Source organism: Schistocerca gregaria, chromosome 4 (genome assembly GCF_023897955.1).
Source record: "Schistocerca gregaria isolate iqSchGreg1 chromosome 4, iqSchGreg1.2, whole genome shotgun sequence".
NCBI classification, from domain to species: Eukaryota; Metazoa; Arthropoda; class Insecta; order Orthoptera; family Acrididae; genus Schistocerca; species Schistocerca gregaria.
In genome coordinates, this window is record NC_064923.1 from 524,181,903 (window position 1) to 524,192,954 (window position 11,052).

At 41.6% G+C, this 11,052-nt stretch overlaps 1 protein-coding gene across 1 annotated transcript; it reads left to right on the top strand.

The window, feature by feature from the left end:
* The first annotated feature begins 2,715 nt into the window (after nt 1-2,715).
* LOC126268033 (prisilkin-39-like) lies at nt 2,716-9,278 on the top strand. Its single transcript, XM_049973456.1, has 2 exons — nt 2,716-2,850; nt 8,578-9,278. Exons 1-2 carry the CDS (start codon nt 2,781-2,783, stop codon nt 8,799-8,801), a joined length of 294 nt encoding a protein of 97 aa, XP_049829413.1. The 5' UTR covers nt 2,716-2,780; the 3' UTR covers nt 8,802-9,278.
* The last annotated feature ends 1,774 nt before the right edge of the window (nt 9,279-11,052 follow it).

Consider the following 11,052-nt stretch of genomic DNA (forward strand, 5'->3'; position numbering starts at 1 on the left):
TTAAAGTCTTTCAATTCAGATGAATGATTGTCAAAAAGTTAATTTTACAAAAAAAACATTATTATTAAAAGATTTTCTTAAAACAGTTACATGGGACTTGATATAACAACAGTACAAATTTTGTTGTAAAAAATCAGATATACGCGCGGCTGTTTTTACCTATAGTACATCACTCAGGCACGACAGGCCCAATCGCCCGACTGCAAGTTACCACTACTACTGCCGACACTGCTCCTACTGCAGCCGACACTGCTATCTGGTTTGCGATTCTACATTACTAGCCATTAAAATTGCTACACCACGAAGATGACGTGTGAGAGATGCGAAATTTAACCGAAAGGATATGTAAATGATTAGCTTTTCAGAGCATTCACACAAGGTTGGCGCCGGTGGCGACACCTACAACGTGCTGACATGGGGAAAGTTTCCAACCGATTTCTCATACACATACAGCAGTTGACCGGCGTTGCTTGGTGAAACTTTGCTGTGATACCTCGAGTAAGGAGGAGAAATGCGTATCATCACGTTTCCGAATTTGATAAAGGTCGGATTGTAGCCTATCGCGTTTGCGGTTTATCGTATCGCGACATTGCTGCTCGCGTTGGTCGAAATCCAATGACTGTTAGCAGAATATGGAATCGGTGGGTTCAGGAGGGTAATACGGAATGCCGTGATGGATTCTAACGGCCTCCTATCACTAGCAGTAGAGATGATAGGCATCTTATCCGCATGGCTGTAGCGGGTCTTGCAGCCACGTCTCGATCCCTGAGTCAACAGATTGGTTGTGGGGGGGGGGGGGCGGGGGGAGGGGTTGTTTGGGGGAAGAGACTAACAGCGAAGTCATCGGTCTCATCGGATTAGGGAAGGATGGGGAAGGATGTCGGCCGTGCCCTTTGAAAGAAACCATCCCAGCATTTGCCTGGAGCGATTTACGGAAATCACGGAAAACCTAAATCAGGATGGTCGGACGCGGGATTGAACCGTCCTCCTCCCGAATGCGAGTCCAGTGTGCTACCACTGCGCCACCTCGCTCGGTGCCAACAGATTGGGACGTTTGCAAGACAACAACCATCCGCGCGATAGTCCATGCAGCAGCATGGATTGTCAGCTCGGGGACCATGGCTGCGGTTACCCTTGACGCTGCATCACAGACAGGAGCACCTGCGATGGTGTACTCAACGACGAACCTGGGTGGACGAATGGCAAAACGTCATTTTTTTCGGATGAATCCAAGTTGTGTTTACAGCACCATGATGGTCACATCCGTGTTTGGCGACATCGCGGTGAACGCACATTGGAAGCGTGTATTCATCATCGCCATAGTGGTGTATCACCCGCCGTGATGGTATGGGGTGCCATTGCTTACACGTCTCGGTCACCTCTTGTTCGCATTGACGGCACTTTGAACACTGGATGTGTTACGACCCGGGGTTCTACACTTCATTCGATCCCTGCGAAACCTTACATTTCAGCAGGATAATGCGCGACCGCATGTTGCAGGTCCTGTACGGGCCATTCTGGATACAGAAAATGTTCGACTGCTGTCCTGGCCAGCCGGCCGCGGTGGTCTCGCGGTTCTAGGCGCGCAGTCAGGAACCGTGCGACTGCTACGGTCGCAGGTTCGAATCCTGCCTCGGGCATGGATGTGTGTGATGTCCTTAGGTTAGTTAGGTTTAAGTAGTTGTAAGTTCTAGGGGACTGATGACCACAGCAGTTGCGTCCCATAGTGCTCAGAGCCATTTTTTTTTTGGCCTGGCCAGCACATTCTCCCGAATCTCTCACCACTTGAAAACGTCTGGTCAATGGCGGACGAGCAACTGGTTCGTCACAATACTCCAGTCACTACTCTTGATGAACTCTGGTATCGTGTTGAAGCTGCATGGTCAGCTGTACTTGTACACGCCGTCGAAACTCTGTTTGGCTCAATGCCCAGGCGTATCAAGGCCGTTATTACGGCCAGAGGTGGTTATTCTGGGTACTGATTTCTCGGGATGTATGCACCCAAATTGCGTGACAATGTAATCACATGTCAGTTCTAGTATAATATATTTGTCCAATGAATACCCGTTTATCATCTGCATTTCTTCTTGGTGTAGCAATTCTGATGGCCAGTAGTGTATTATAGCTTACATATCGCAGGCAGCGCGTGAGCAATCCATCGCAATTACATCTGCCCGAGTGCGCTAGCAATAAATTCCTTTATGATGGACCTCTTACAGCATCGTTTAATGTTTCATAAATCACCTCAAATAGTTTTCTACTCTAAAATATTTCAGATTGGTAAAAAGTCCCACATGCAGGAATTTCATTATCCACGTATGATTCATACACCTTCAACTTACGTGTTCGCGTTCTTAATAATCAAATTGCAACGGCATATGTGAAAGACCTGATTCATCTGCCTATCAGAGAGTTGTCCATGTTTTGTTTATAGTCTCTAAAAAAGCTATACGGCGACTGAAGTCACAAGGTCGAAAGTAAAGCGTTCGTTTGAATCCCTCTACTACCACAAAGTATCGTTAACACGTTAGTCATAGGTCAGTGCTCTGCACGTTCGTATCGTCTTTGTTTGAAGCCAGTCCTTCCTAAGCGCTATCAGCGTTCTCGTTCGGTGGCGCCCTTGTACTGACTTTTTATCAGCCTTTAGCTAGCTGCCTACCTGCCTGATTCACCGGCGCCAGTCAACTATAAAAGGCAAATATCCGCAGGCCCTGCAAGGACAAAGTTAACACCAGCCAAGGGCGGACTGTTCCTGTCAGTGTATTCCTGCAAGTTGCCAAATGAAGCCTAAGACCCTTTGTGTGCTGGCTGTATTGGTAGTGATAGCCGTTACTGGATCTGGACTACAAAGTGAGTTGTACACTTTTGAAGCATTCGTGTTTAGAGAGATCACTTGCTACCACATTTAAATTGAGCTCCTATCATTGCACAAGTAAGTACCTGTCATATGTAACATCCTAGGAACATGTATTTTACATTTCTATTCCCTACCCACTATTATTCCCTCCATATGTAAACTAGTTCTGAACGTAACTCACAAACTCGGTGTGCCAGTTCCATAACTAAAATCAAAGCTTTCCTCGCACATAATGTCTAGTCCATCTAATAAATCGTCGTCCGTACGAACGGTAAAATTAAATTTTCACTTTATTTTTGCACCTCCTGACTTACATAATATCTAATGTTTTTCTACTGGTGCTTTCTCACGAATCGACTTTCACATGGTTATAGTGTTGATCATCACAATTACAGAAATGGCTTATTTGTTCAATTTTTGTACAGCCTTTGATATCAGTGCATTTCGTCTGAACACAAATCTCCTTCGGTATGGGAGTCTCGTTCTCCATATTCTACTTACTACTGAGTAGTACAGTTCCTTTGCTCTCTCGGTTCATTTGTCTTCGTTTCCTCGGTTCCCAATCCACATCTGCGTTGTAGAGTGTTCGTTCGATTTACCTTCCCTCTGTTAGAAGCTAATGCGACATTCTTCTAAACCTTTACTTTACAGGTCTAACTTAAAAATTTAACATAGAAAGTATTAGGTCGACGTATAAGATCGTAGTGTTTGTTTTGAATGTCGGTATTCCGGTTGATATATGTTTATTTATCGAGTGTCAGTTTTATTTGTGGTTCACTGTTGCTATGCGAGTTTACATAATGTCATTTTGTAATTTCGAGATTGTGAGTGGAAATTTCGACGCTTTAAAATGGAATGCCATGTGCAGAAATCCGAACATTTCCGACATATTCATCTGTTTCAACAGAGGTGTATGAGCAGCGGAGACAACCACAAACATCTGCGTCGTGTATGGGGATAACCCCATTGGACAGTGCACGGCAGAGAAATGGTTTTCTCGTTTTAAGGAGGATCATTTCAGTAGTTGTAACTCTCTGTGTTCACGAAGACCTTCGGGGTTGATCAAGATCGATTAAACGCATTCATTCACAATGACCCAAGTCAGTGTACTCGAGATCTGTCAGATGTGATAAACTGTGATCATTGCAACAACGTGTGATATTTTCGTGAAATGCGGATGGTCCCCCCAAAAATCGTGTGTATGTCTACTGCACACTCTAAACCAAAATCACACAAACCAGCAGGTGGCCATATGTACATCACTGCTTGCATCTCTATGCTTCAAGCATATACGTATACATGCCGTTTCTGAGAACCAGAAAATTGAGAATCACCCGAAAACCCGTTGTTAACTGTGTGATTCTTTGCAATAAAATAATGAGAGACATCTTATTCTTGGCAAAAGTATTATTGTAACTTGCCTGTTACGAGAGTATGCTATTTGAAGGCAACGACACATTGAGGAACCACCAGAAACGCATTGTTCTTGGTACAATTTGCTACAGTGAAATTTCAATAAGTAACATAGCTCTGATCAATGCTTTCAGCAAGCGCCAACATGGTAGTATTGGCTAAGTGAGGGGTTTGTTGTCGGTTTTGAGCGCCGGCACGGTAGCTAAGCGTGTTCGGTCAGAGAGCTGGTTGGTCTGTGTAAGAAAAAAGCTGATTGGAAGAGTCAACAAACGAACTTGACCGGATGTCATGTGACGTCCGCATCCACCAAACACAATGGTCAACTACGAACAAAACGAAAAAAAAAAGAAAAAAATAACGTAGTAGGTAGCGTTCCCGATTGCCATCAAAGTTCGTCAATGAGACTGGTTCGTGTCTCACGATGTCTAATTTTTTTCTAACATTCGCGTAATAGGTTCTGATACTTTATTATTAGCTTAATGTAAGTATATATTAAAGTATTTGATGTTATGTAAATATAAGATGCCTTTTTCTGAGGAGTGAATTTGTTCGATTGTCTTAACCTACACAACAGCTTGCACTACTTGTATAACGATATTTTGTTCCTCTTCCTTTTATAATTCGTAGTTCACATGTTGCTACTCGGTAGCAACAGTGATGAAATAAGAATGATCTTGGGGTTTTACTAAAATGTGGAAATGATGAAATAATGCTAATCTTATGTGGAGAACTATTGCAAATTTGTATCGCACTGTTTGTAATAGAAGTTTTATATGCCTGTGTCCTTACTTATTGGACAGGGTAGTTTCCATTTCGTCTTAAAACATGTACATGGATAGTGTAGATTTTATTTGTAGGTTGGGTTGTTTGGGGGAAGAGACCAAATTGCGAGGTCATCGGTCTCATCGGATTAGGGAAGAACGGAGAAGGAAGTCGCCCGTGCCCTTTCAAAGCAACCCTCCTGGCATTTGCCTGGAGCGATTTAGGGAAATCACGGAAAACCTAAATCAGGATGGCCGGACGCGAGATTGAGCCGTCGTCCTCCCGAACGCGAGTCCATTGTGGTAACCACTGCGCCACCTCGCTCGGTTTTTATTTGTGCATGTTACATATAGAACAACGAGACTAGCGTATGGACAGTGGAGGAAATGAACAGTTCAACAGAGTTTACGTGGGGTTTATTTTTACGTGCGCCCATTTAGTAAACAGCGTGATTTACGAGCTAGAAACATCCCGCAACAGCCTCTCGAGTACGTTTTGACCGCGTATTCCTCGTAGGGGCCCATGAACCGTATGCACAATTCGCATTGTACCTCAGAGTTCAGCAACACGTTGAACTCAGCACGATCAACGTTTACGTTCGACAGCATGGTCCGTCTGCCGATGGCTTCAGGTCTGAAAGCTAGTTGTAAATTAGCGTCTCCGACGGCTGAAGTTCGTCTGAACAAGGCGGAATTACAGCTGCAATAAGATCACGTGTCTATGAAATTAGACAATAGATGTACCGTGCCCTATTCACCGATATTATTTATCTACAACCGTTAAAGCTCACAAACCGGTGAAATGTGTAACGGCCTTAAATCCATTAAATATGTTTGCAAGTAGGCTATGTGATCACGGGCAGTTGCCAAGCCACATTTCCATTGAGGAATGAAAACGATGAAGTCACAAAGTTTTTGTCGGACCAATAGCTCTTTAGAGGCAATGTGGTGCATTTTGAGCTATCCTATTCACTAAAAACACCACCTGTGATTTATCTCGATGTTAATCTTGAAGGAGGACAGCGGATGTATTTTAACCCAGAAAACATTACAGATCGCTTAGAAAAACAGAGATAGACAACTTTGCTGGCATACTTTTGGCTTTGTGCTAGAATTAACTCGGTTATACTTACGCAGTTGGAGAAACAAAATGTAGAGTATATCTCCATCAACACTGATATGGAGGAAGATGACTCTACTAATTATCCAGTCCAATTTTTAAACTCTTTTAGCATACCTGGCCTTTATAAATATCCTGTCCACATTGTGTCATTAACAGTTAGATAATGAAAAGCATAAAGTTTCTGTTTTCCAACATTTTTCTTTGAGGACAACCTAACGTATGAATGTATGATAGCATATGATGGGCAAGGGTGTAAGTATTCGCTTTAAAATGGTTTTTATATGAAGTGTAAGACATAGCAGGAAATCACCTTGATTTCTCTCGTTGAATAGGTGGCTCAGCTCGTCGTCAGATAATCTACTACGGGATAATTTATAAGAGGCCCGGGTTAGATAATTTTCCGTGATGACACTCCATAGTCAACATATAAACTGTAGTTATTCTCATCATTATTATGCAACAGTCTGAATGTCACTTTGGAAATAAACTCTGGTTTTCAAAATGGCTATGAGCACTATGGGACTTAACTTCTGTGGTCATCAGTCCCCTAGAACTTAGAACTACTTAAAGCTGACTAACTTAAGAACATCACACACATCCATGCCCGAGGCAGGATTCGAGCCTGCGACCGTAGCAGTCAGGCGGATCCGGACTGCGCGCCTAGAACCGCTAGACCACCGCGGCCGGCCTTTGGTTTTCACTTTGATGTATTTGTATTCTATCTTATAATTGTTGAATTGCTAAAATTAACATTTCACTTGTATTTGACAATGCTCAAAACAAGAAGACAAAAGTTCGTTTACATCTAACGCGGAGGAAAAAGTCACAGCCATGCCTAACCACATCTGCCCTCTTCCAGCACACACCAAAACCTGTCCAAAAACTTTTTCAAATGTCACAGTAAACAAAGATAGCACGACTTGTTTGTGCAAGGAATAGAATGTTTAAGTTAATATCTACCGTAAAAAACTATCATTCCAGATGTGAAAAAATTTAATACTAATGATTGAGTTAAATATCTTAGGCGTAATTTTGTACTGTAGTGTATCGGACCTAAATAATGATAAATTTTCAAACGTCTGCCAGTTACTGACGAAAGAAACAAATGCCATTTTACAGAATAAATTACGTTTTCACGAGCGACACTAAACTGAAAGTAATGGGTTTTAAAATATAATGCAAAAAATGTAAAAAGGTAAATGAAAGTTCAAGTATTAGTCTCTAAGAATATAATGCTCCCTATAACTCGCACAATGGAAATAACACATCGTAATTTTCAAAGAGACATTGTCAAATTATGACTGGTATCGAACGCTTCATTAAACAGAGATGAGTTGACAACTACTATTGATCAGGTGACACAATGGTACAGATTTGTATCATCTTCCATTACACAAAATTCCAAAACGGCACTCCGATTACTGTATTGCGAAATTTAAGCGTCATAGAAGCGGAAATATTGACGGTAAGTGGCGCAAATGTGCTAGTCTTATACCCCGAATCACGCTTATTTTATTCCATTTCTCCACTGGTATCTCTTTTTAAACGTGTACAATTCCTCGTGAACTTATTTTATGTCATGACCATAAACTAAGGACAAAGCGCGAGCCTGTCCTTAGTTTCTTCTCTCGGCCAGCTCTACGTGGCGCTCTCTTGTGTTAGTGAAGCAAACAAGCACTTCGTTCCTGTTGTCAATCATAATACTTCACACTCTTGTCGACAAAGCAGCTTTTTAAATTCAAAATAAATTCCAAACGTATGAAATCTCGACCACAGCTGCAAATAAATATCAAGGAAATGCCTGCTTTCTTAGCTAGTACAACATAGGTGAAGACATTAAGGAATAATTACCCGATAAACTACTCTGCACACATACTCTGGTTTACATATGTAAGTGTATAACAATGAAATCGCAATATAGTTTTACAAAAATCTTAGAACACTCTCTCCTCAAAGTCATATGAAAATAATTGTTACCAGATATTAACAAAAATTGTAGAAATGTATACGTAACGCTTTCCTATTGCAGTGGTATTTGAGTGAGACACAGAGGATCAAAGTTATAGGAAACGACATAAATAACAGATGACTTTGGACGTAAGTGCTACTTCTAGACGAAGAGCACAGGAGAGGAGTTCATGGCGGGCCGCATCGCTCAGACGACTAATGACCCAAAAAGAAAAGTTAACGCTAGAGGCTGTGTTGCACGGTATTAGTGTGATGGCTCTTTGGAGTGAATTTTTGCCCAGTGTGCTTCATAGACAATGTGAATGTAATTGCAAATGTGATGCTACCGACCTTGCTGAGAAAGTAAAGATCTGAATCATGAACGCTGCGTGTGACATGACGTTTCAGTGAATGCATAGGATCAGTAGAGACTGGTGAGACTGGGTCCTAACATGTGGCCGCTGTGTGTGTTGCAGGTGGCCGTCGGCAGGCGAGGTCTCTGTCGCAGGCGAGCAGCCAGGCTTCATCCTACGGCCCTGGCGGCCTGGGGGGCTTCGGCCCCTTAGGCTATGGTCTGGGGGGCCTGGGGGGCTCCCCCTACCCCTACCCAGGAGGATTTGGTGGCTACCTCCCGTCATACGGCGGAAATCCGTATTTATCCTGGGGTCCTTATGGTTACGGTCAACCATTCTTTCGGTAGGATATCTGCAGATGGAAAGAAATTTGCAAGGAAATCGATCAGGCGTCTTGCATATTTACCACATATACTGTGTGATTTTTGCTCAGTGCCTGTATGTAGGTTGACTCACATTCGTTGGTACTAATTGTGCCAATATGCACCTCTACTGCTCGAGTGATCTTCAAAGCGCGAATGGAATATTAGTTATTCATAACTTGATTTTGTAACTTATTGGTATTTACACAGCTTCTCTTGTGCCTCAGGCAAACTTTTCTTGTAACAAGAAAGTTAGAATGATGATCGATACTCTTATATAATGGCTTCGTATTTTGCACAAAGTACCTGATAAAGCTACCAAAAAGAATAATTTTGTATATTTGTGATATCACTGTTTCATGTAAATCTTGCCGATGAATGAATGCTTTTGTCAAACGTAAACTGTATACATAAATGTATTGCTGTATATGTTGTAATAAAATTCATAGTTGATGATTTATCATAAAATTCTTGATATGAAAATATTTCGTTATTTTTTAGCTCCTCAGTTGCTCCTAAGCACGTAAAGCTATGACTGCTACGACTATCCATACAACCATTGTAAAATGAGCAACAAAAAAATTCGTGGAAATCTTAACTCTCCCCTTCCTTCTTGTTAACTGTCCAATTTTCCCCTCCCCCATCTCCCCGTGGTTGCAGCTTTTCCATGTTTATCTTCCCCTTTTCTTCCTCTTGTTGTATTTGGTAGTAAGCCAGTTCTCTACTGTAAGAACAGTAAAATTAATCACCTCACTAACATTTCAAATGCGAAATAAGCCAACAATACAGCGAACGATGTAATTAAAATCGTTATTAAAACTGTTACAAAAGTGAGATCTACGTTCAAGTGCGAAAACAGTGCGGAATCATGTCGCTAAAACGCGGTGACTATGCCGAAAGCCACAGAAAAAGGGAAAATCACTGTAAACCTAGGGAAGGACAACGTACTAAGAGATGTTTGATAGGAATTCGATAAATTATACTGGGTTGACTGCGAGAGAATAGTACGATTTGATAATAAGGATTTCTCATGGGTACCACGAGGCAGAGCTATTACCAAGACGCTAGCTGGACAAGTTACAAAGAATAATAGTCCTATAACACCACTTGAATATAAGCCTGCAATGACTCTAAAACTAGTTGATGGTGCAATAAACACGTATATCGATCGAAATGAGGCTGGTGACATATAACTTACAGAAACTGTCACATCCCAAAATATTTCGATGAGAATGATAATACAAAGGCTAACTTCTTCATGACGTGGTCACATGAGTGATCGAGGACACAAATTCAATGGAAACTAGTCAAAATAAGAAAGATTACTGCACATAATACGATACACGCACAATACTGTGGCTCGTATATGGCACTTTTTAAATTATATATATAATTTCCTTGTGTTACGCACCACCCCGTATCATGTGAAAACGAACTGTGTGAAATTTTGGCTCGGGACTCTCTTCAGGTTGTAAAATAGAGAAAGCCAGGAAAAGGACAACCATCACATTCGTCAAATAATATTTGTGAATGTAAAATTCATTCATTACCTAATGCGGAAGATGGTTTACTTAAAGTACTACAGCTTAATGCGATCTCATTTTCCAGGTCACATAACCCAGATGAAACTTAACACAGGTATATAGACAACACAGTGTCCCAAGACGTCACTTTTTACTAACGAATCTACACAATCCCAGTAGTCTTTCGTTTTCGAACGAAGCATCAGAGTCGGTAGGAAGAATATCTTCAGTTCGTTTACGGGCAGCAACTGTAGTATTGTTGCTGTTGTTGTGGCCTTCAGTCTGAAGATAGGTTTAATGCAGCTCTCCATGGTACTCTGTACTGTGCAAGCCTTTCACGTCTGAACAACTACTGCAACCTACATTCATCTGAACTTGTTTACTGTTTTAATCTCTTGGTCCTCCTCTAAAATTTTATCCTCCACACTTCTCTTCGATACTAAGTCAATGATCCCTAGATGTCTCATATTCTGTCCAATTAACCGGTACCTTCTTTCACTCAGTTTGTGCCACAGACTATTTTCTCCCAGTTCTGTTCAGTTCCTCCGCTTTAGTTTCTCGATCTATCAATCTAATCAACAGCAATTCTCTGTAGCACCACATTTAAAAAGCTTGTCTTCGGTGCTTGTCTAAACTATTTGTCCTTTGCATGTCACTTCCCTACAAGACTACTCATGAGAGAAGTACCTTCAGAAAAGATGTACTAACACTGA